The following is a 27144-nucleotide window of genomic DNA, read 5'->3' as shown; positions in this document are numbered from 1 at the left end:
AAAAGGCATAAAATTTATATCATCTTTTGTATTTGGTCCTATGTTTATAATATGAATAATGTTATAAGTACAGACTATTTTACAATATTTTTACAAACTGCTAATGTGGCCAACTTTTTAGTAGTTTTATTTAGGCCCACTATTGATATCACATTTTCACTTACCAATAATCAATCACCACATTAGCAGTTTATAAAATAGTTTGTATCTCTAGCATTATTTTTATAATATTGTCAATTAAAGTCCCTAATTTATGAAATCATTTCAATTTGAAGTCAGTGTACATTTTCTTTATTCATTATGTCAGGTTAGTAATTATCAGAGTAGAGAAAAGAGAGAAACCAACCTCTCAAGTGATGATGAATTCACCTCTGCATTAAATGGGCTATATCTTTTCTTAGTGTCCATTTGGTAAAGATTATTTTTGCTAACTTATTTTACTATTTAGTTTATTTTTGTTATTATTTATGGGTCCTACTGTACTTTTTTGTACTATTCATGGGTCCTACTGTACTATTTCAGTTAACTTTTACTTTTATCTACAGTGTTTTCAGCAAAAAAATTTTAATTTCAATAAAATAAATAGATCCTAAACAGACTTTTAGTATTAGTGTTCACTTACTGATGTAAGACATATATTGACACAGCTTTTTACTATGTAACGTCAAAATCCTTATTAGTGCTTAGGGAATCTTTAAAAATTCCCTAGATTACCTAGGATTAAAAGTCCTATCAAAATGGGATTTGTGGGAACAATGGACTTCAGCTTAACTAAAGACATTTTTATTGGTCAAAGGATGGTCTTATAATATGCATGCATGCATGGGATGAAATTTAGTTAATTTTTATTGGTCCTTAAAAGATTCATTAGTCAACTAAGGGCTTAATTCCCATTTGTTAAGATCTAAAATAATTATACACATGCAAACATAAGATTATGCTTAGAGATAATGTGCAATTCTTTGAATTATTAAAATAAGTATTTGTCTTTCAAGGATGAATAATTGTCTTGATAATTTTGGAAATCAATTTAATTTGGGTTAACCTAACCAGAAAAGAGTACATCACAATTTTAAAACCTTGGTTTATATATCTCAGTAAGATTACCATTATCTCCATGAAAATTTGACAGAAACCTATCAACCCCAGTGAAATCTTATTTTTGAATGTTTTCAAGCTCTAGGAAATTGAAACTTTGTTCATCAAGGAAGAATCTTTCTATTGATAAAAAAAATTTAATTATATTGATGAATGATTGCCTTTTATAGCACCAACATTGTCCTTGAATAGAGGAAGTTATATCAACGATGTGAGTTTTGGGCTCACCTTTTATGCATAAGACTTTATCTTCATCAAGCACAATCTTATCTCATTAGCTATGTTCAACAGGATTGTCTTCATAAATTGGTAGAGATCCTAACCTACGACACCAACTCTTTCAATGTGTTCATCCATCTCTTTAATATTGCAATCCTCCTCCTTCTCCACATAACACGAATTTGGATGGCGGTTATGAGGTCAATTTCCAATGGCTAAGGCAGTGAGCTACTCTGATGGGGCATCAAACCATTTATTCATCTGCTGAAAGAACACCTTTGCAACCTCATTGTATTTATACACGTCAACTACGCCAACATGGCTTCTCTCACGTGCTCTTCTTTGTGCCATGGCAGGAACGCTTAACCTTTGTTTAATAACAATTGATGTAGTGTAGTATGGCTCTAATACAAATTAATGTAGTGCAGGCGTGCAGAAGCAGAATTAGTATCATTCAATAACTAAAACTCTTTCACAAAACTTAAATTCTAGAAAAACTCCACACTAGAAGGCAAAAGAATAGAGAAATCCTCTCAAAAGAAAATTATATTCATAACAGCTTCATTATTACCTAGTCCCTCTAAATTATTTTTAGAGGATGAGATTTTCTCTGTCTCCTTTAAAAAAAACAAATAACAAAGTTCTACTTCTCCTAAAGAAATGAAACAACTTAATTAGGAAAAGAGAAAAGAAAAAATACAAAATTCTTATTCAATTAGGAAAAAGAAAGAACATAATCTAAAATTCTAATTTAACTAAAAAAGGGAAATAAAATTCTAATTCAACTAGAAAAGGAGAAACATATAATAATTATTTTATGTTCAATCAACCAATTTGCATTACAACCCCATATTCAAAATATCAAGCCGAGAAATCAATTAATGTACCCTACAGAAGATTTAAAAAAAAAAAAAAACCTTATGGAATCCCCACATATCTACAAGCAAGAATCTCAAAATCAATGGCAATCTCGTCGGACCTAACCCATGCCCAAGCTCGTCACCTATGGTCTTGTCATTCCTAATAACTACCCATGCCTGATAATGAGGAAGACTTTAGTTGATCTAAATTTGAAAACTTATGGCTTTCTGGCCACCTCATCTAATTAGGTTGCTAAATACTAACACAAATCATCTAATTAGGTTGCTAAATACTAACACAAATCCTTTATACAGTGAAAACTTGAAGTAGTAATACAGGGATATGCAAATTATTAGTGTCTATTCTCATGAAATTGTGATCGATAATAATCCTTAATTTTTATTCTATTCTACTTTTCAACATTTTATTTCTTACTCATAGTGTCAATTTTATTTTACTTAACATTACATTAACACCGGAGTTCCTCTCGTTTATACTCCCCTAAAATGGAGCTTTTGTAACTAGATAATTTTAAAATAGCATTCACATCCGGTCTTCTAAATGGTATATGTTGGTATAATTTAGCATCAAAGCACAAAAAACCACCATTACCTAGTCTTCCAATTTTAAAAAAATTTACAATCTTGCTACAATGCCATCTTACTTATACAACGGTATTGTAGCTCCATTGTATAATTTTTAATATATTTTACACCCTCTACAGTACCATATAAATTTATTCTTTTCTCACTCTTTCTTTCATTTCTCTCCATCTTCCATCTCTTCTCTCTCCCTTGTTCTTGTTCTGCCCTCTCTACTCCTCAAACTAGAAACTCCCTTTTTTCAAACCCAAAACCCCATGTGGTGGTGGTAGCGGCAAAGTTAGGCATGGCATAAAAGTTCCGTTGATGTGGTGGTGGTGGAGGCGTGGGTCTGGATCAGTGGTGTTGGCAAGGTGGAGAACATGGTGGGTTTCAATATTGGTGAGATCGGCGGTGGTGGGTTGCTGGGTTTCAGCGTTGTGGTTGTCGGCGAGATCGACAATTTCTTTGTGTGTGTGTGTGTGTGTGTGTTTTCTCTTGGTGATTATGTGGTGGTTGTTGCTTGTGGATGTGGTTGTTGTTGGTGGTTTTTGGAGGCTTCTTTGTTTTGTTTTTTTTTGTTTTTTTTTTTCCTTCTTTGTGATGGCTCTTTCTTGTGGTTGTGGTTGGTGGTGGGTTTGGCGGTAGGTGTTATGGGTTTGCTCAGATTGGTGATGGGTTTGGTGGAGATCGGCATGGATTTTGGATTCAGATTGGTTTGTTTGGTGGTGGCGTGGTGGTGGTGATTGTGATGGGTGGTTGAGAGAGAGAAACAGAGACTAGAGAGAGAAGAGATTAGAGAGAGAAGTGAGAATATTTTTATATTATTTTTATTTTACTTTATATTATTTTAATGTATAGTATGGTAAAATAAAAGTTGAAATGTTAAGTGTGTTTTAAAATGGTATGGTATAAATGATAAAGTAGCTTTTAAGATGGTCAAATGAAATTTTTTGTAGAAACCGAATGTAAATGCTCTTAGAAAATTTTAGTGAATGAGAAATAGATTTAAAGATCAGATTTTCAGTGATGAGATCTAAAGATCTCTAAGCTCTCCAATTAGAAATCAGTTTAGCTCTTGCCCGTAGAACACAGTTTGGTTTACGATTCACCCATCTTCTCTGTATTGCATTGCAAGCAAACCCATTGGGTTGTGCCCAGGGGGGTCGATACCGTACTGGTACCGGCCGTACATACCGTACCGGCCAGTGCACCGGTACCTGTACACTTCTATTTTGTACCGGAAAAAATACAGGCCGTACCGGCCATACCGGCCAATTTCAGGCAATACCGGCCGGTACAGAAAAAAGCTTTTTTTTTAGTTTTGTAATTTTTGAATTTTTGTAAGGGCATAATGGTAACTTATTTACATTAACTTATTAGTATTATTTGTTTTCTTAGTATGCAATGAACAACTAAGCTTTCTATTTTTTATATTGTGTTTTTTTTTTCTTTTTTCCTTTTAATTGATACTAAAGTCTAAAACTATGAATAATTTGTTCTGAATTGAGGTAATGTTTTATGATAAACTTTTATATTTACTATAATATAAGTGAAATATTATATGCTTATAAACATGGTTCTAGAGATTTTGGTGTGTGTGTGTGTGTGTGTATATATATATATAAAATAACGGTAAACTCAAAACGGTACACTGGTATTGATCGGTATCCGAAATATATCATACCGGTGGCCAAACCGGTACAGCCTCCGGTACGGTATTGACTTCCTTGGTTGTGCCACACATCTCCAGGGGTTATTTTAGAGTAATTTATTTTAGGTTTTTTAATTGACACGGTGTGATAATTTGACATGACATAATTTAATTGGCTGTGTGATAAATTTAGGTGACATTTAACTATCTTTTTTTAAACAATATGTTGTACGATTGCAATTTTACGAGAAAAAATTAAAGTTATCCCTAATTTCAAGGATGTAATTTGTAATTGAACCCTTCATTTTTTTCAATAAAATAGTTGATTTGAGATTTTTCTTAATTTTTCCTTTCTACTTAAATTGAGGGAGACTCCATATAAGTCTCTTATAATCAGGGGAGCAATATCTACAGTTGAATCTCCATGTTAAAATTAGTTATTGGGAGATTACTTAAAAAAAGAATATTGGCCCTTCCAAATCCTAATTATCACAGACTAATTAATGTTCTTAAATAACTAGTTTCATACATAATATCTTGTCTTGTTGCTTCTTTAATTTCTTTCATTTGTAGGGACCTGCAAGGCAGTTTCCATAAACAAACACCCAACTTTGTCCATGTAACCTATTTGGTAGATGCATGGATCCCCACTAAATTCTCCAGGCAGAAATGAGCCAATGGAATACTCCCTTAATGCACTTTGTTTGGTCTTCAAGTTAAAACTAATACTATCAAACATTAAGTGGGTCTGTGTGTTGTCTAAAGCTTTGCACATGTGCTTTGGATGACAAAGACGATACATCTATTTGATAGAGCTAGCATAGCTAGCTCTCTAGATTTTCTGGGTCGTGGATATTTGCAATTCTCATATCTATGCCGTGAGCTGTTAACCTGTTATTGGTAAAGAAAACGATTCTGAAGGAAAAAGAGAGGATAGGGCTCTGCCAGATAGTACTCGAAAAATGATCAAGTGGATGGGTCACAATCTTTTTGACTAGATAAATGAATTCAATTAAGTAAAATAGACTTTGTTGTTGCATTATTGAAAAGAATAACAGGTTGCCATATTTGATATTTCCCCTATGCTATATAGCTCTATTTTTCTCCTATAATTCTAGTGCTGCATTAGCATTAAGCTATGTTTTTTCAGATGAACTAGTGGGGAATGTGATTCACAGAAAATATGCTCGATTAATCTTAATTGTGGCTGCGGTGGTGATGCTTGGAAACAATGTGACAGATTAGGGAAAAAAAATTGTATTAAAACATATTTAACAATAAGTTTGTGCAAATTAAATTATGTTGATTTGCAGTTAAAATTACAAAGTTCTGTGTTGCATGCAATAGGTGCTGCTATGCTCTAGAATGGTGATGGAAGCGAATAACGTTTGGGGAGAAGGGAGAAAGCATAGGAACCAAAAAGATCAGTGAGTCAATTTTCTTGGCTCATGTGGTTAGTACTTAGTAGCTGTGATAATTAATTTTCCTGTTAACGTTTGAATAACGTTTGGTTAGTACTTCACTTTCATTCATTCATCTTTCAACTTTGTTCAATTCAGCCCTTCCCCCATTAATCTGTCAGAATTTAGCCATGAAGGACCCCCCAAAACAATGTAGTTTTAATGTTTTATATTGAACAAAGTTGAAAGTTAACCGTGCAATTCTAACGGAATCACTAAATTGAACAAAATTGAAAGTTAAAGTACTGAATTGAACAAAAATAATGAAATAAATTTTAGGCAAAACTAAATGATGCAACTTGTAATTTAACCTATTTTTTAAGGGGAAAGAAAAACTTGCATGGAGTTCAAGCCCAAATTATTAATGAGCTTCTTGTTGTGTCAATCAATATCAAGCAATAACACCGACTTCAGTATGCCTGTTTCATTTGAATCTGAGATAGGACAAGGAAGTTAGGCGAATAGCATATTTTATTGGTGAATAACATTTCATTAGATAAAAGGGAAGTATTCCATTACAGACTACAGTCTACAGAGAAGAGATGTGACAGAGATAGTTCCTTCCAAATTACAAAAGAGGGCATTTTGCCAACACACTGCCTTCTCTAAATGCATGAACTGCATCTCAACAAGAGAAAAAAGACAAAGCATTCTTGGCAGCAATGATCAAAAATTCAATGGACAAATGGATTGTGCACTGTGGGGATTGAATTACATTTATTGCATTATGATGCTTACTAAACCAGCATCTCATACTTTGAACACAGCCAGACATGTTGCTTTTGACTCGGCCGTGAGAGGATCGATCATTGTTTGGTACCAATTCAGTCCAAAGACTCCAAACATGGAGAATTTCTGTCTTATGATTCCTACACCCTGTTGCTAGACTTGATCTTTTGCCCCGAGTAGCTACATCAAAGGTTATTTAATTTAGGTGGACCAAATCTTTATCTCTTTTCCTTTTTTTTTTTTTTTTTAAATAAAAAAATAGTTATTTATTTTTTCAGAAAGAGGGATTAAATTCTTGACAATCTGTTCTGCGTGAAACAAATTCCAAGCCTGCAAGTGATCTAATAGAACGCATTGATACTTTTAGTTACATGACATTTTTATTGAATCATGTGATTTGTTTAGATATTATATATAGATTGTCTTATAATTCATCACGTAACGGATTAGATAAAATTCCTCAAAACTAGTTTTCAAGCTAACTTCCAAAGAAATAGTTTTAGCCTTTCAATAATCATTAGTTTTTGTAATGATTTTCACTTGGCTTTTGTTAATGAAAAAGTTTAGGGACACAACTTTTGCCACTACTTTGAAGTGGTTTGAGTAGTGGAAAAAAAGTGGTCAGTCCTTGTAAGATGTATATCCACAATTCATAGTCAACCACTTCGTTAAATTGTGGAAAACATTGTGGCAAATAGAGTAATTGTAGAAAAACTGGTTGTTTGTTAGAGGATCTCAATCAGTGAAGTTAAAGAGAATGTCCGTTGCATCTATTCATGGGCATTGCAAATCGTACAGAGCTTGAAGTCCCTTAAAGAGAACCGATTTTCATGTCTCAACCCAATTTTGTTTGTAATAATTTACAAATTATTGTAATTTCTATATTGTTTATTTGTATTCTCACCAACAATTTTGAACAAAAGAAAGTGCGTTTTTGTTGTATAAGGGGAAGCTTTGTTAATCAGTATGCCACTTTGGTGGCCTAAACTATCATCCATTGGGAAAAAAAAAGAAAAAAAAGAAAAAAAGAGAAAGAAAAAGAAAAATGAGATTGTAAAATTTGGCCTTTACAAATGAGGCTAATTTTTTTAAAATTCTGGTGGTGATAACCTCCCAAAATTATATGCATAGTTGTGTTTAATTTAACGGAAATTGATTTCTAGAAAATATTTTTCGCATTTATGGGTGTTTAGGGCAACAAAAAATGTTGGTCAACCGAAAATTATTCTCCAGTTGACCATATAATAAAGGCAATTATGGTGAAAATTAGTTTATGCTTTCATTGTCCATAAATAATTTTCTGCCTCGTCCAAAACTTATCAATTGAACTTCCACTCCCCGCCAACCACTGTTTGCCATCCAACCACCACCCTCCACTAACGTCCCTAGTCTTTGGTGGCCAACCATCCCTATTGGTGGCCGTTACCGATCACAATATTTTTATCTGAAATTTCATCTTTTCTATTATATACATGCTTGGGAGATGAGAAAATGTGAGAAAGTAGTAAAAAAATAATTTTGTCTATAGCATTTTCAATATCACAATCAAACACTAGAAAATATTTTTCGGAGTGTTTTCAGAAACACAACCCAATGTTTGAAAATAATTTCTATTCTAAAAAATATTTTCACCTGAAAATATTCAAAAAACATTTTCTGTAGAACCAAACCAAACACAACATAAAATTTACCCCCATATATATATATATATATATATTATATATATATATTAATTTATATCCCATACTTTGACCCTTAAGGATTAGAGGGAGTTTGGTACACCATTTCAAAAAACAATTTTCAGTTTTTAAACAACATTACACGTATTTTCACACATTTTTTCACTCATATGTATTTTCACACATGTTTCAAACAACAAAATACATGTTTTTAAGTGCATGTGCCAAACACCTCCTTTGGTTCGGCTCTTAATAACAGCCGGATTTAGTTATAAGGGCTTCGTGTTGGAAATGCCAAAAAAACAAATTGAACTATAGGGCTTTTGATGAATGCTTCCACTACTATATATTTCCAATTATTTATGTTTCTCAACCCCTCTAATAATTCCCGTTATCAAACAAAAAAAAAAAAAAGTGCTAATAAACTGCCTTGAGTATGACATCGAAGAAGATGTGAGTGGCAGTTGGAATGACAGGAGTGCCCGCAAAATGGTTAGATAAAGTGGGATACAACATACAAGTCATACAACATGGACTGTACAAATCTTTTATGCAATAAAGTGCTTTGTCATTCACTAGATTTCAGCATATGAAGAATCAAGTCATTTTTCTTGCCTAAATTTTTCTTCTTTTGTGACCCAAAAATGTATGCTTGCAATTATCAGCAAGGACCAACGATGTCCCACACCACATTTGAAAGATTAGATTAGTTAGCTCTACGAAGAATCCGAAGCATTTTATTAGCTTTTAGGCAGCAACAAGAGCCAGAGAGCCTAACGTCCATGCTTACCATCCTAATTCGTTTTAGTCCTTTTAGCCTTTGTTGCTACCAGACAAGTAACTAAGGGTCAAAAAACAGTACCATCAATATGACTTCGATTTCTTCTATGGCTATGTTTGATGTTTCCCTTTGGCTAAGCTCTATTAAAACCTGCTCCAGCTAAGCTTTGATTTTCATGGTACGTTCTATGTAAATGTCTTAGCTGCCCATATGGGTGCTAGCTAGCTAAGCTAGCTTCTTGTTTTTTTAATTTGCGACAACAGGAAAAACATGATAGCGATCCATTTGTACACAATCAATTAGCTCAGGGTATGGTCCTTCATGTGTACAGAGATGGTCCTAACATGAAAGTGATGCTTCATGAATGGGGAAAGGAAGCGTGACATGAAGTCATGCTCAAAAGTCCTACATTTTAAAGGTTGGGGGGGGGGGGGGGGGGGATTTATTAAAGGTTCTTTCACGATTACACATTTTGCCACAATTTTTTAAAATAGTTGTTAGAGCCTTGTAATTTAATTAATTTTTTTTTGCATTTCCAATATAGGATTCAAAATTTCCCTGGTATTGGATTATAAAATTAAAAGAAATAAAATTTTGATAAAATTAGTGGTTGAAATGAAGTCCTTATTAATAAAGCAATACAGCTTGGCAGTTGGGTAATCAGTGCCAGTAAAGGTGCAGTCGGTCAAGTCCAGGTCCAGCCCAATCAACAGATGGAATCTTGAGAGAAAGGTGATACTTTTGGGTCCAAGAAAAAGGCAAAGGAACTTTCATGCCGTTATAAGCGAAAAGTGTTAACTTGCCTGAGATGATGCAATCAGTTAAGGTTCACTTATTCTTATTAACTTTTTTTCATAATTATTAATGTGGCATGTTGTGTCGTGAGTGTGACTAATGACTAATTAGTATCAATGATGAACTGATATGCAGTAAATTTGTTCCAATCACTTTGTTAAAATTAAAGAAAAAAAAAAGAAAATGAAAACTTGGATGAAAACTTTTTACCTTAACAAGTTATAAAAAAAAAAAAAATTGTGAAAAATAAGTCCCTAACATTAGTCAATGATATGCTTACCGACATGGTTGTCAAAATTCCGATTTAGAATTTATAATCCTACGATTTAGAATCTACAATCCTACGATTTAGAATCTACAATCCTACGATTTTACGATCCCACTTGTCCAAAACGATCCTGATCTTTGAGATCATTCAGGATCGGTAAAATTGTTCAATTCCGACGATCCCAAATGATCTTAGTTTATTGTAATCTTTTTTAACTTAACGGGAAGGCTCAATTGGATCCAAATGAAAATTAACATTCCAATAGACCAAGTTTTGCGATTCTAATGTGGAGAAATAGAGTGTCATTTGGACCAAAATAAAAAATAACATCCCAATAGTGATGTATGGCAATTACAAATGATGCTTACAAATGCATGTAGTGATGTATGGTAATTACATCAAATAGATGCAAATTTTTGGTATTTTATGAATGAATGTATAATTTATGCGATTATTTAACTTACTAATGTTTATTTTTTGTTTTTTTCTCAAATAATGTAGGATTTTACGATCTACAATCCGATCTTACGATCTACAATCCGATCCTACGATCCATGATCACACCTCCCTCCCACGATCTTACGTAGGATCTCGATTTTGACAACCTTGATTACCGATGAGACTTGTTTAGGCAGCAAATAATTAGAAAAAGAACCTGTACTAGAATATTGGGGAAGTTATTTTTCCAATGCAGAACTGGAATTTCAATTTCATGCTCCTACTCTTGTCCCTTTGAATTTTTGAATGACTTTTTCTTAGAATTTATCAGGAACTTACCTTAAATTCAGAAAAGAGTAGGAGCCTGGAGCTAGCATGAGGTCCAAATTTGCAAAATAACATAATTCTTGTAGCATTAAGGTTGCATTTGATATTGACTTAAAAAGTCAGCTTTTATCTTGCTATTTAGCTAATTTTTGCTACTATTCATGGGTTCCATTACACTTTTTGGTACAATTCATAAGTTTCATTGTACTATTTTAGTTACCTTTTAACTTTATCTATAGTACTTTCAGCAAAAAGTTTTCAGTTTCACCTAAATAAGCTCTTTTCAAACATACTCTAAGTGTGCGTTTGACTCTAAATTAAAGACCAACTTATTTTACTATTCAGCTTATTTTTGCTACTATTCATAAGCCCTATTACACTTTTTGGTACTATTCATGAGTCTCATTCTACTATTTCAACTAAATTTTACCTTTATTTACAGTATTTTTAGCAAAACTTTTTCAGTTTTAACAAAATAAACGAATATCAAACAGACCCTAAGTATTTAAAGTTATTTATGATGTAATTTCAGCACTTCAAATTTTAGCTGAGTTTTTTTTTAAGTAAAATTTTTTTAGCTGAATTCATTGTATGTTAAGTGAATTTGTGTTTTAACATCACCGTTTTTAATACTTAGGGTCAATTTGGGATCCGCTTATTTGTTGAAATTAAAATTTTTTTACTGAAAATACTGTAAATAAAGGAAAAAGTTAGTTAAAATAGTACAGTGAGACCTATGAATAGTACCAAAAAGTGCAGTAGGACCCATAAATAGTACAAAAAATAAACTGATTAGTAAAAGAAGTTGGTAAAATAATTTTTGCCAAACACACACTTAAAATCATATTTAAAAAAAAAAAAAACTGATAGATTCCCAAATAGTTTCAAAATAGTGTTAATTTATATAATAATTATTAAAATAAAATTATTTTATAGCTTTTCCCCTAGCATAAATCCCTCTCCCACTGTACTCTGAACATTATCTTGAAATCTACAAGACATCAGTTCTCTCAGATAAAAAATGTTTTTATCATGCGATTGTTAATTAATCGAGTTTAATAGAATTAATTTTGTGAATTTTTATTTAAAAAATCTTCTTCTTTAAAAAAAAGAATTTTTTTTTTTTTTGAGTTGCCTAATGGCGATTGGCAAGTCTTATATAATGGTGAGCCCCAACATGTTAGCCATTGTTCCTTTCACTCATTTTATCTATTTATTCACGGGTCTTCTTTAAGTTGGACCCTTTTTTTTTTTTTAATTTTTTGGGATAAAGACTTTAAGTTGGACCTTGACTGCTCATAGTCTCGCACCAAGAAATATTAAAAGTTAAGCAACAATATAAATACTTTATTTACATATTTATTTATTTCTATAGTTTGGCCATTGTCATTTTGGTCATGTAAGTTTGTATTCGTTGTCGCCGTCAGTCATTCCATCCATAATTTCTGTTATCTATTAAAAATTAAATTTTTTAATAAAAAAGACAAAATACATATTTTAAGTTTGGTAAATTTTCATTTTAGTTTTGTAAGTTTCATTTGTGTCATTTTGGTATTGTAAATTCATATTTATTGTCAACATTAGTCCTTCCTTTTTCTTTTTCCTTTTGGTGTGGATAAATAGTGTCCTTTATGCCAACTTTTTTTTTTAAAACATAATGGAGAAAGGACTAAAGGTAACAACAAATGTGAAGTTATGAGACCAAAATGACAAAAATCATATATACAGAACTAAAATTATAATTAAAAATTTTAAGGGTATAATTTGTATTTTTCCTACCATTATCATCTCCTTAAATTAATTAGATAAAATTTTAAGCTTATATTGGAATGTGAGACATGAAACTCACGAAAATCAATTGGATAACAAATAAAATAAAAAGATAAAAAACAACAACTCACGATGATCAAATGTTTCATGCGTGTTCATCCATAGGACTGTTTTTCGTTGGGGAATATTTCAACAAAGTCAGCTATTAGATAACTCATAATTCTAGACTCAATGAAAGTAGTACATTGGAAGGAAAAATATGGAAAAAGTTATGGAAGTTAAAGGTAAGGAGTCAAGAGCCTTGTAGCTTAATTGACACATTCTTATGCATAAAGTGTTTGGAGATCTAGGAGAGAAAAAGTCAAGGGGTTAGTAGCATATTGTAGCAATCTAAAAAAGAAAAGAAAAAAAAAGGAATTAGGACAAATTGTTATTTTATTTTAAAGAATATAGTTGGGCATTATTAGTAAAAGAACTAATTTCTAAAACAAAATGCATCCTAATTGGAGTTGAGGGAGAAGACTTTAAAGTTTCTATTGTGTTAATCACACTATGATACCATATTTAATAAATTGGAGGTGGTAACCCCAAAGGATTTGTTTAGTGGTTTCTAAGATTTCATTATATCCATGAAATTATGGGTTTGAAACCTTTTGCTAATATTTTAGGAATTTCTTCAGAGTTAATATGGAATTTCCTCATGTAATAACTTGGTGTGTGTGTGAGATAGGAAAACCGCCTACATTTGAGGGAATAATAAGATACTCAAAGAGGTTTGGATATTTGCATTTGTCCAAAAAAATAAGTAAATTGGAGGTGATAGAAAATAGACGTGGAAGTAGAAATGGAAGCATAATAGAAAATTATGTAGTTTAGTCTAACAATTCATGTTCAAATCCTATATTACAAAATAAACCCAATATGACAATTTATAGGAGTCTAAACATTAGACTAACCACATATTAACTATGGTTAATAAACTTAAAGTAAAATTATGAGGCTTGGCTTGCACACAAAGCAGGATTAGTCTTCAGCCATACTATTGTTCTTAATATATCTCTAACATATTCATTCAGTGCCCAATAACAATAATCATTTGGTCTTATTCACAATGGTTAATCAGGTTATTTGATATGAACATCAATATTCGAATGGATCAAAATAATCATAATTCAACCAAAAGATAAATTGATGTAAGAACCAGGATTCAAATATTCCTCCAGATGTGATTTGGATGGAGTTAGACAAAAATGCTATATTGAAAATAGGATGGAAGTTGAAGGACTTAATTGAAAAAATTTAACCTATAAAAATAAAAATGAAAACAGATCAACTTAGGTGTTGGGTTCAATGGACTTAAAAGATGTGTCATATATAAACCTAAAGGTCCTCAGTTTCATTTCATTTACCACACTATTAATCATTGGTGTTTTCAGTGTGTTTTATTTGTAGGAAATGGGATAGCTGGCTAAAGATTAATACACCACTTCCTTTATAAAAAAACAAACAAACAAATAAAACTTAGAAAGTGTAATTTATCATAAAATTTTTGGAGAATTTTAAAGGTTTTCATTATATTAGCAATGTAAACTTATTGAAAACTTTTTGCAAATGTGTATACCATTTGACACATTTTGTGTGTTTACAATATAAGTTTACATTGCTGGAAGAAAATAAGCTAAGAATTTTCTAAAATTTTTAATTCAAAATTGGAATGTCATTGGCTGGTGTAGTAATAAATAGAACATGCAACATGCGAAGAAAAGCAGTAAGCAGTGAGCAGTAAAGCACTAAGCACATCATATCGAGAATTTCGGCACATCGATCAAGCCAGATAGACCCAACATGGTGGCTCGTCAAACAGGCCATGCACCACAAACATGGCTAAATCCTAGGCCCCACGCTCACTGGACACGTGTCTTCCCCTGATTATCCCCATGCAGCTGGCCCCTTTCTTTTAGGCATTCCCAACACTCCTTTCCTTCACTCACTTTGACATTTAGTTCCATTGTTCCTGCAGACTCACTCACCAACTTGCAGAGAGAAGAAAAAAAAAATGAAGGTAATAAGAAGCATGCACATTGTTTTTCTAGACTATGCCTATATGTATTTCATATGTTTTTACGAGCCCACTTATTTATTTATTTTAATTTTCTTTCCTTGTGACAGATCTTCAACTGGGTACACAAGAGGTTTCATCACACTGTCCTTAAGGGTTTGATTTTTGTCACTTTGGTCTTTTATGAATTTTTTACTTAAAAAACCAAATATTCCATGCATTAATTTTAAATATTCTTGTTCAACCATTCTTGTCAAGTACACTATTGGCTTTTATATATGCTACGTTTTTTACTAAAATTTTGACACAAATAAAGTGTGTATGATCTATATATGTGTATCTTCTATTTACAGTTTGTTTTTTTAGCACAGATGGGCTTGCTCGAAACGTGAAAACAACTGAATCAACTACTAATAACAGTGACAAGCAAGCTTTACTGAAACAAGTGGCTCTTGCTGAAGTGCTTGATGGTTGGAGGGATGGCATTCTAACCATTGGTACGTTTGGGTTTGATCCTCTGAAACCCTTTAACCAACAAAAGGAATATTTGGTTTTGGAAAGTGAGGAAGAGGATGAGGATATTGAGGAGGTTGAAGCTGGACAATATTCCAATGATGATGACGGGGATGGCGATGACAGCGACGAAAATGCCCAACATGAAGAGCTGAATCCATTGATGTTCACAACATTTGAACACAATTTTGAGGATTTGGAATTAAACCCTGACCATGACATTAATGTTTGTAAACCTGATGTGATTATGACTGTTGATGGTGTTCCTCTAAGTCCTCCAGAATATGATGAATTGGACAACAGGGAAGGAGAGGAAAAGAAAAAGAAAGGAGAAAGAATAACACTGGCCGACCTTTTCTTGGCTGATGCTGATGTGAAAGAGAAGCTTGATCCTGACCACTTCTTCCCAAATTCTGGTAAAAAAACTGTGCTTCGAACCAAGAATGGTCTCTCTTTTGCCAAGAAGTTCATTCCTCGTGTTAAAGGAGTTAAAGAGGATGCAAGTCCAATAAAAAATCTGCAACGAGTGAGTGATATTATTTTCTCTTCACCTCTACTACTTTTAGTCACCCTCATGCACTATCTTTAATCTTCAAATCACCCATTAGTGTTTTGTGAGTGTCATTCTAATACCATAGTTTTTTTTTTAAAAATAAATTATTATAACGAGTAGGCGAGGGGAATAGTGATTTGAACCTTGATTCTCCTCATAAGAGAACTCGCGTAATGCTATGAAGCTACAAAACTCTTGATGGTACTCTAGTCATTAAATGCCTAAATCATTGAGGGTTATAATATGATTTGCATTTGATTGTCCTAGGTGTGATCGAGGACATTTTATTTTGCTACTATTAAATAATTGCTACTTGTTTGTTTTAATTAGGTAGCCATACTCATCAAAAAAAGAAAAAAAGAAAAAAAAAAAAGAGAGGTAGCCATAAGGTAGTAGAGTATTAATCTTATAGGCCTTTAATGGAGTAAGCTAAGTTCAATGAATTAGTTAACTTTTTTGTAATGCTATAGCTTATGAAGAAAATGTTGAAGAGGAAGATCCATCCAGAGTTTGAAGTCAAGATACACAAATCAGAAAGTCAGACGCCTGGAGAAACAGGAGTTATCACCAATGATGAACATGGAGTCTCTGAATCAGTCACTCTACTTCCAACTCAAGGTATTCTTCAAAATTTATTGAGACCCCAATTTTGTTTTTTTCCCCCATATTTCATTCGCAATTTTTTTTTTCAATTTACAAATTGTGTAGAATAGTTAACTGAGAGCAGGTACTTAAAATGTGAACTAAATTTTCATTGTAGTGCAAAGTCTCCTTCAATAATTGTGATTCGATCTTGAACACCCAATCATTGGGATAAAGTACTAACATCGCCATGTCCCGTTTCGAATGTCATAACATCTGGGGAAAGAACAGAAAATTCGATGTCGTTAGATCTTCAATTCCCTAATGGAAAAGAGGGGGAAAAAAGAGAAAACAAATCACATGTCCCCTAGTCTTGCCATCATCTAATCTAAATGGGACCTATTGCAAAATTTAATGGCCAAATTCATGAACAAAATGCTACATTTCTATGTCTAGTCGTTTCTTTTGGTCTGGTAGGCTGCAAAAGGTTCCGTTTTTCACATACCAATTATCAGAAACTCTAATGGTACAAAAAAATTTCTTAATTGAAATGATATATTGGAGTTGGTCCGTGTAAAATTGATTACACCAATCATAACTTGAAACTTTAAGTCAAAGGCCTTGTAACTAAATTGACACCTCCCCATACACAAAGTGCTTGAGGGAATTTAGGGAGAAAATGGTTCAAACTGCAGGGTTAGTAGCATGTTGTAATTATCTCTAAAAAAAAAAAATTTGACACTTTTAACAATTTGTGGGGGGGAAAAATGTAAATATTTTTTGTGAACTTAGCATTGCTCATCAGTTATTAATGGATTGGCCCAGGTATGGAACTTTAGCTTTTATGTCCAAAAATGAAAAGAATGCAAGTCCCTTGTAATTTCACATTCTATGCTCTAGCCTTTTTCACCCTTCTTCTTGTACTATAGGAGCTCGTTAACCTGTTCTACTTGTACATACTCTTTTAAGTGTTATGCAATTTCCACGAGAAGGTCAAGGTGGGTACACAAAAAAGAAGCCATCCTCACTGTCATCTTCAATATGATAAAACCATCTACTGGTAACGGGTCCCTTCTACAATACAATTCGAAAGATAAATCCAACCAGGAAGGTATCATTATAATGACATTCCAATCATTCTTTGATATGTCTATAATCCAATGGTGGTTGTATTTTATTCGAATTTTACTTCGGCCCACGATTTCTCTTTAATGGGCCTGCTTTGTCTGCCACAACTCGATTTACAAGTGGAAAGAAACCCATTATCTGTTTGTCCAGTGATTCATTTGATCATAATTAGAGTCACCATGAACATCATGATATATCATGTAATTGCATATATTTTTGGAAATAGAGAGGTGCATGAACTTTGTTGATAATTTTTCCCTTTTGTTGTTGCAGGTGCTACAATCTGAAATTTCATCTGAATAATGGCCTGGTCTCCTAGAAATGTGTATTTTTTTTATTGTTATAAAATAACTTTTCATGGACAATATTAATTAGGTTTTCTTGTTTATGAACTACTGGACCATGTGATTCTGTTTTGTAAGGTTCCTCCAATGTTTTGGCTTTAGTGTATGATTGAAGTTTGATTTGTTGCGTACAATGGTTTATGTTTTGGCATTTGGATGCATCATGTTAGGTACGTGGGATTGGACTTTCATGCTACAAGCCTACAACAATAGAATGAAAATGGTATTAATTCTTGAAAGTGTCTTGACTTGATTTTTTATTATGTGATAAATAACAACAAACCAAGAGTTCCAATTAATGGCTCTTTAGCCACCTATCAATACCTTGACTCTTGTGGTGGGTAGGGGTGTCCAAGCAGCCCGCCCACCTGTCCAATCTACCCGTATTCTACTCGCTACCACTCAATCCGACAAATCCGGGTCGAACGTGGGTCTGGAGCTCTCTAAACCTAACATTGGTGGGTTGGTTGCAGGTTTCTTTTCTCAAAACTCGTGAAACTCGACTTGCCTGTAAGATTTATTGTTTCTGGGGATTTTTCAAGCATTTTAGATTGGATCTGGCGAGATCTCTTCGAGATTTAGTCCAGATCCTTCAAGATCTGGCGAGATCTCGTCGTTATCCAATGAAATATTTCGTCGGATCCAGCCAGATATCGACTAGATATCAACGGATTCGGCTAGATATTAGCCAGATCTTGACGGATTCGGCTAGATATCGGTCGGATCTCGTCGGAATCGACCAGATATTTGTTGAATCTTGACAGTACCGGCCAAATATCAGCTTCGGTGATAAAACCAATACTGACCCGATACAACCTGAAACCGATGAGACCCGAACTAGTGGATCCGATTAGATCTTCCGAGTCGGTTTTGCATTACATTTTCATTCACTCGAATTATTCAAGTCGAGTTTGGGTTGGGTACAAACCCGAACTGGGCCTATCTGTGGACAGCCTTAGTGGTGGGTATATCTTTGGCCAAATATCGGCTTCGGTGATAAAACCGATACAGACCCGATACAACCTGAAACCAACGAGACTCGAACTAGTGGATTCGATTAGATCTTCCAATTCGGTTTTGTGTTATGTTTTCATTCACCTGAATTATTCAAGCCGAGTCTGGGTTGGGCACAAACTCGAACTGGGCCTATCTGTGGACAGCCTTAGTGGTGGGTATATCTTTGGCCATTTAGGCTGCCAAAAACCCCAGTTAGATTTTTTGTCTTGGTTTTTACTTCATTTTTAATTGACTCTTAGATTCTAGGGAGGAAAAAGTTCGAGGTGCAAGGTTGCAGCATATTGTAACTACCTAAAAATTAAAAGGCTAACAATTTTCAAATAAACTAATTAATACAAACCTTTGTTGTGATAGGTACGATTTAGTTATCATTGGCATAGCAAATGAATCTTTGTAGAGGAATCAAACCATGAAATTACTACAATATGTGTCTTTTATTGGACCATGTAAAAGGAATTTTCAAGAAATCAAGGTCTATGAAGCTATGATGATTAATAAGAGAGGTGAATCCCTCATTGGAGGATGTGGCTAGAGTACTCCCATCTCTTTTGGCAATTTGGGAAAGTACAATATTAAAGTCTCTAATCCAAAACCAAGGTTCCCTAGAGGATGAAGCGGTTTGGTGCAAGGCTTCCCAAAATTAATATTAGCAAATTGAAACCAAGTAATAAGAACCAATCGTAGTTCAAGGGTTTTGTAAATAAAAACCAAATACTATTAACAAATTGAAAAACACGTCACCACGACTTATTCATAGGGTTTTCCATGGGTCAGATCAGATCGGGTTTGGGTTCAACCTGTACCCTTGATCTGATTATGTGAAGGATATCTCAACCAATCGTTGACCGGAGAGCTTGATTAGACCAGGCCTTCAATGGGTGGCGGTCGATATCGTAGAGGTGGGAATTTGAAGAAATAACACAAAAATTAGCGAAAATTTGGTGAGATCTTGCCATATCTCACGATATCTCACTAAATTTGGTTAGATTTCCCTGGATCAAGAGCAAATCTCAAAATTTTTGTTGGAAATCTATCCAGATCTAGCTGAGATCTCATTAAAAATGGTTGAATCTCGCCAGGAAATTCTTGTACAGTCGATCGGTTTGGGTTTTCCAGGTTTTAGGGGTGGAGATCTACTTGCTCATTCTCAAGTGCAGGAGATCATAACAATATAATTCTCAGAGTACCAGCACTACAACAAAATGTATTTTTAGCGACGAAAATTAGTGAGGAAATATTTTTCATCGCTAAAAATACAGCTTTAGTGATGAAATATGAATTTCGTCACTAATAATGAAAAAAATTATAACATTTAGTGATGAAAAATAAATTTCGTCGCTATTGTGATCTGAAAACTGGGCGCTAGTGAAGGGAAACTTTGGCGTGAGTTTAATTAATCTATAGTGATGAAATATTTCGTCTCTAAAAGTTGAAATTTTTAGTGACAAAATATTTCGTCACTGTAGGTATTGCTGTGGATAGTATTAGTGACGAAAATCCTTTCGTCGCTATAAGGAAGAATTAGCGACGAAAAATATTCGTCACTAAAAATAATAATAGTTTTGCACTTATATGTTTTTAGTGACGAAATCACAATTCGTCACTAAAAGTATGATTTAGCGACGAAATATGAATTTCGTCTCTAAAAATCTTAACAAAGCTTGGGTCTTTAGTGACGAAATTGAAATTCGTCGCTAAAAACTTAAAAGCCTAATTTCAATACCTAGCTAACCACAAAACATTTCAATACCCAGTATCATTGCGGTCAAAAAAAAAAAAAAACCAAGATAAGCTCCCAAACCAAAAAAGCCCAAAGTTGCCGATAAGCTCCCACCGTTGCTGATTAACCTCAACCGTCACCGATTAAGCTCCCACCGTTGCTGATTAAGCTCAACGGCGACGCTTCAGGTCACCGATCGTCGGCGACGCTTCATTTGACGACGCTTCCGGCGACCCTTCGCCTCCCCTTCGTGCCGGTGACCTTTCGACTCCCCTTCGCACTGGCGACCCTTCGCACCAGCGACGATGACGGCAACTGTGAGTTTCTTTGGTCTTTCTCTCTAACTGGTCTCTCTCTCTTTTGCTTTATAATTATTGTCATGGCTGGATTTGTTATGATTTTTGTGCTTTCATTCATTTAATGGAAATGAGTTTTTCTTTTCTGGTCTCTAATCCTTATATGTTGTCCAAATTTATTTGCTTGATGTTTGACAAAATGCCTCAAAGAGTTGAGTTTGTTACATGTTGTGCTATATAGTTGACTAATTGAGTTTATGTTAAATTGTCAGGTCCAACATGGTTTAAAATTTGTATTTGTGTAGTACCCTTTGACAATTTTGTTAGAATGGAGAGAATTGTTTGGTTGTCATTTTGCAAGAGAAAAATAAAAAATAGGTATTGGAGTTTATTGACAACTTATACTTGTTTTCTTGGTAATGGTTTTTGTTAGTTTTAGAACCAGTCATGTATATGAAGATCTAATCTAAGCAATTCAAACTCATTTTTGAATTTAAAAAAAAAAATAAATAGAAGCATGATCCAGTATGACTCTGCTATTTTTACAAGCTTCTTCATAGTCTCATAGTTGATGGTTAAACTCATTGTGTAATGTGTACCTCTTTGAGATGCTAACATATATTTATATACTTTTTAAATATCTTAGTTTAAAAAGCATAAAATTAGCAAACAAGAAATTAAAAATTTTAGGCACCACCGGTAAGAAGGAAGTCAGTAAAGGGTCATATTCCTTGATTTGAATTACTGCTAATAAGACTATTTTGTTTTTATAGTTATATATAGTTGTTTGTAGTTATAGTAGATGGAACACAAAGCTCATTATGGAATTCGTATTAATTTGTTTGTTCAACTAATTAGTCCCTCCATCAATTATTACCATTATTGCAAATCCCACATTCCTTGTTTTTCTTAACTACTTTTGAGTTTAGTCTTTAGAGAGCCAAACCCAACACTTTGTTTTGAAAAACACACAAGTGAAGTGATCTCAAATGTTGTTGTGAACAAGAACTGGACATTGGTCATATATAATCATAAAGGTAAGATTATTCATGGGTCGTTTTATGTTTTGCTTTTCTGTACTCCCTTTGGTTGTTCTGTGTTTGTTATTGGTTTTGTTTGTGCTTAAGCTTAAGTAGGGAGCTAATTTTGGTTGAGATTTTTTCTTTAGTGGGTTATCCATTTCTTAGTAAACTAAAAGTTTCTTTCTTTTTTTTTTTTTTTCTTTTGTAAGTGGGTTAAAGCTAACTAAAAGTTATCTTTCTTTTATCTCCAGCTCTCTTTCTCTTTTGTGGTTGAAGAAATTGTGAGGAACAAGGTGAAGAACACAAGTTAACTTTGGATTTTTTCTGAAAGTTGTAAACTTGGCTTGAGCAAAGTAAGTAATTCTAGTTAAAAACTTGTAAAACTCTATACTTGTGATTTTGCATGGTGTTATAAGGTGGTTTAAACTAATATTGGAAGTGTTTTTCATTTCTTGCAAATGTGAATGTACCTTGTTAATTAGATGTGGTGAATAATACTTTAATTGATTTTAATACTTGTAAACACTCTATACTTGTGATATTTGTGATTGATTTTGTGGTGGGTTGTTATGTTGGAGCAAACGGGTGGCTTGCATGGTGTTATTAGAAAAAATTAAGAAAGAACTCTGAAAATAGGAAGAAAACTTCAGGCAAACATAGATGCGGGACAAAGGCACTTGCTGTTAGGGTTGATGAGGAGGTGCACGTTTTTTCATTTTCTTAAACCTTAGTATATTACATGTTGTGATTAATTAAGTATATCTATCTAACACTTGAATGCTAATTAATCAGAAAAATAATAATGACGGTCAAGTTCCTGAATTGGCAAAAATCTTCAAAGATGTTCATTTCAATCCAAATACAAATATGTCGATATACCATGAGGATGAAGCGACATATGTATATGTATCATTCCATCCCTATCATTTCATCCCTATCATGTTTGTAAAGCTATAAAATTTGTAGTATTAATGTTGTGATTATTTGTTTCTTTCTTTCTTTCAAATGATAGGAAAATATTCTCAAAGTGCAAGAGGATCATTGTCAAGATCCTAATGCAATTCCCCTTACACAAGAGGAGATCTCAAACTTGGTTTTTAAGAAGAAGTCTGGTATTGTAAAAGGACTTGGCATGAGACATTCCTCTTCTCTAGTAACCACCGCCTCATCTAATTCCTCAGTGGAGTATATCCAACGGCTAGAAAATGAGATAATTGAGCTCAAAGAGGCAAGAGCTAGGGACCAAGAGGAGCGAGTTCGGGACCAAGAGGCACGAGCTAAGCAAGAAGAGGTCCAAAAGAATATTCTTAAATTTTTGAGAAGCAAGGGTTATGATGACGCTCTTACCTATGGGGGTAGTTCAACTTCAAGTTAAAACACTTTTTGGTTAGTACTTTATTTTAGCAATTGACCCACACTACATGGTGTGACTATTTTTTTTTTGATGCATTGTTTGAAACTAATTGTATTATATTACACTTGAAAATATATATTTGCTTTCTACAACTTATACATTAGGAGTTATGATTTTAATTCATTGGTGTGGTTACTCTTAATGCATTGTTAGACATGTTTTTTATAACATAGTTAATATTTTTACTTTACGATTTTAATGCAGTATTGTTTTTATATTTGTGCAGATTTCTTATTGGTGGCTTTTAGGGGATTTACTTTTGGCATTACTTGAAGACATATGAGGACATCTTCCATTAGTTCTAATTATATTATACTACACTTTTTGTATTGTTATAAAACATCTTGAGTTATTGTATGTGTGGCAAACAATTATTGTATGGAAGGAGTTTGAATTGGATACTTGTTTTATATTTTACTTGTGGAATGTATGGATCTTCTTTTATAAGGTTTTAATAATGTAATGACAGGTTACAGGTTAATATCAAAGCCATGAAAAAAATAAAAACAGGAAATAAGTTTTAGCGACGAATTTTTTCGTCACAAATATAGCAACAAAAAATTGTTTTAGTGACGAAATATTTCGTCTCTAAATGTAGCAAAATTTTGTAGCAAAATTGTTTTAGTGACGAAAATTTTCGTCGCTATATGTGCCTAGATTTTCATAAAAATAGTTTTAGCGACGAACTTTTTCGCCGCTATATGTACTTGAACATAGTTTAAGTGACGAAATTATTCGTCACTAAATATGATTTAATAAACTAAGGTGTTTTTAGTGACGAAATATTTCGTCACTGAATAGTGTTTTTAGCGAGGAAAGAATTTAGCGACGAAATGGTTTCGTCGCTAAAAGTTTTTTATTTTTTAAACAAATCGGACTTTTAGTGACGAAATTTTTCGTTGCCAGGACTTTTAGTGATGGGGTTTTAGCGACGAAATGAGTTTCGTCACTAAAAGTCCGATTTCGTCGCTAAAGGTTCTTAATGACGAAAAACTGGACTTTTAGTCACGAATTTTTTCGTCAATAAAAATACATTTTGTTGTAGTGTGGGTCGAACCACAAGAAGCGGGGTAAATTCAAAGACAATGTAATTAAACAAGGCATTGAGACATTTCCTTATATCGATATGAAATTCTTTGTGATCTAAGAAAATATGTATTTCATAATTAATTGTTCTTAGACAATGAAAAACTTATGATTCGATCGAACTGAGACAATTCAAGAAAGCATAATAACCTATATTAATAATGTGATTAGAATAGTTTTCAGAAAAACTCATTCATTTTAAAACCTGATTTCTATTTGAAAGTATTAGAAATTCATCTAAGCAATAAGAAAAAAATGACTGAACTTATTAAAAGCATAGAAGAACTAATACATCACAAGAAATCTAATTCAACAATCAAATATGTTGTTGTCTCAAATTTTAGAAAGAATCACAATGAATTATCATACCGTATAGAAGAAACTTAACCTCTAGCCCTAGTTGAGAGCTTAGGCTGCCATGAGAGAATAATAAAATACGAGTTTTTCTTTGCCAAATTCGTTCTTCATGGCCCCCTTCTAAACCTTAATGTAAAAGTGTACAAAGAAAATAAAACTTTTAACTATTTAATTTTTGTTCAGATTTTCAGCAACAACTTATGAGTTAATTTCAGCCTTTAAAATTGTGAATTTTGAAAAACTCAAAACTAGAAAGTTGTAGATATTTAAGTCAAGGTTCCAGCCCATCTAGCCTTGAGTTAATTGGACTTTTGAGAAGAGAGATACACCCAAAATACTTATTAGTGCTCAAATATGATTTTTTTTTTTCCTTTTCAAAGTGTGTCTCTTTGATTTCTTTCCTTAATTTGAAACTTCTAAACATGGTAAACGACCCAAGCACTCCAGCTACATCTCCTTATACATTTTAGCATGGTCTTTTAGCTCCTCTTTAATTCTAATTTAGCTTCCATTTTTCCACAAACTCTTATAAGCTCATATTTTACATGATTATCCTAAAACTATAAAATTACACAATAAATGGCATTTTATTCAAGAAATTATGTAAAGATAAATAATAGGGACTAATTTAAATGGTAACTTAATTATAAAAATTAAGAATAATAATAATAATGAGACAATGCCCAAATAAATATGTAATAAATATACATTTTAAGGCATTATCGAGATCCATAACCGATTCGCCAACGTTGGTTCCTAGTGGAAGTGACCCACCATTGAGCACCAAAGTAATTGAGTCGGGTGGCTTGGAACAAGTCGCTTTTCTTGGGTGGGTTGGGTTTTTGGGTGCGTTGGACAGCTCTTTCATCCCACATGTTTTAAAAATCAATTAATCACCACAATCTCATACTCTCATCGATGAACAAAAATTAGGTTATTTTGAGATAAACTTGTTTATTGATAAACAAGACTTAGGGTTTTTGACATGAAACCCTCAAACCGTCTAGAGAGAAAGAGTGATTTGGATTTTGTTTGTTTAATCCAATGCTAAAATAGTCATCTTTACAAGGGATTTAGGATTGTTTTCCCCTTTCATAGGAGAAATTGGAGCATTAAACTTAGAGGTAGGATTTGTGTGCAACTCATCATTATTATATAACAGAAAAAAGATTATGATCCATCAATTTATATAGTAAGTCATTCCTATTATCTCTTAAAAACCTCCATGATGATTTTTAGGTAAGATAAGAAATAAAAATATGTAAGAAAAAATGTCATAGAGGTGATAAAGTATGTTAAGTAAAATATATAGAATTTATGTTGTGGGTGTCCTTTCTTTACACCTTAAATAACTACCCTAAGTCGATTGGACAACCACTAGTCTAAGCTTTTGCTAAAAACGAAGGGAAAGTGGGTCTAACACTCCTGCAAAATGCACAATCAAGTTTTATCCTATCACTACCAGCCTACAAGCTAACACAAAATCCAAAATCCAAAAAATAAACAATATCATATCATATACTATATGATAAAAGTTGGATTTAGAAATCGTGGTTGTGTCAAGTGGCTACTCTTACTAATTAAAAAATTAATTTTATATCATTTGTTAGGATATTTCCTCAAATTAAGTGATAATATTTAAGAATTGTTTAATTTAGGTAAAAATTTATCATTTAAATATCAACAAATTTAAATTCTATTCAAACTAAAATTTTATTATTATAAAAAAATTTAAACTTAAATCTCAAACAACAACTCATGTTTTCTTTCTAAAAAAAAACCCATATTTTGTCTTCTACTTCAGCTAAAAGTCTATTATCAATATTTAAAAAAAACTAATTTGTAAAATAATTTTAAACATTTAAACTTCAATAAATTTAAGTTCTATTCAAACTAAAAGTCTATTATTATAAAAAATTATAAACTTAAATCCTAGACAAAAATCCACATTTTCTTTCTTAATTTTTTTTTTAACTTCTACTCCAACTAAAAGTTTATTATCAACATTTTAAGAACAACTTATTAGTAAATTAATTTATATTATTTGTTATGATATATTCCCTCAAATTCAGGGATAACATTTAACAACTTTTTAATTTAGATAAAACTAAAAGTCTATCATCAAAATTTACTAAACTTAATCTCACACAACTCACATTTTTTTCCCTCAAGTTGCATTTTATTAAATTAATATTTTATTATGATATTAAGTTATAAGACTCTTGACTAAGGGATAAGATTTAATAATAATTTATTTAGATAAAACTTTTCTCTCAAATAAATTTTAGATAAAACTTTAGGGCAAATTCCAGCAAACCCACTTGTGGTTTAACCTGTTTGCACATTCTCTACCCGTAGTTTTAAATTTAATACTTTGTCCACTTGTGTTTAGC

At 32.7% G+C, this 27144-nt stretch overlaps 1 protein-coding gene across 2 annotated transcripts; it reads left to right on the top strand.

Annotated features, from left to right (window-relative positions):
* The first annotated feature begins 14430 nt into the window (after positions 1-14430).
* LOC142641096 (protein TILLER ANGLE CONTROL 1) lies at positions 14431-17973 on the top strand. 2 transcript variants are annotated; one of them, XM_075815481.1, is made up of 5 exons: positions 14431-14722; positions 14830-14875; positions 15091-15758; positions 16256-16403; positions 17769-17973. In XM_075815481.1, exons 1-5 carry the CDS (start codon positions 14717-14719, stop codon positions 17780-17782), a joined length of 882 nt encoding a protein of 293 aa, XP_075671596.1. In that variant the 5' UTR covers positions 14431-14716; the 3' UTR covers positions 17783-17973. The 2 variants fall into 2 exon arrangements, with proteins under 2 accessions (XP_075671596.1, XP_075671595.1); XM_075815480.1 differs by lacking the exon at positions 17769-17973 and adding an exon at positions 17337-17529 and having other exon boundaries at positions 14585-14722.
* Positions 17974-27144: the final 9171 nt, after the last annotated feature.

This window comes from Castanea sativa, chromosome 6, assembly GCF_040712315.1.
Source record: "Castanea sativa cultivar Marrone di Chiusa Pesio chromosome 6, ASM4071231v1".
NCBI classification, from domain to species: Eukaryota; Viridiplantae; Streptophyta; class Magnoliopsida; order Fagales; family Fagaceae; genus Castanea; species Castanea sativa.
The sequence above is the reverse complement of the archived record's forward strand: the minus strand, read 5'-3'. Positions and strand labels throughout refer to the sequence as shown.

Bases quoted from the DNA above. Each gene is read 5' to 3' on its own strand.
- LOC142641096 (XM_075815480.1), top strand. The intron at 14,876-15,090 runs GTTTGATTTTTG...TTTTTAGCACAG, and splicing joins TCATCACACTGTCCTTAAGG to ATGGGCTTGCTCGAAACGTG. The intron at 16,404-17,336 runs GTATTCTTCAAA...TACTCTTTTAAG, and splicing joins CACTCTACTTCCAACTCAAG to TGTTATGCAATTTCCACGAG.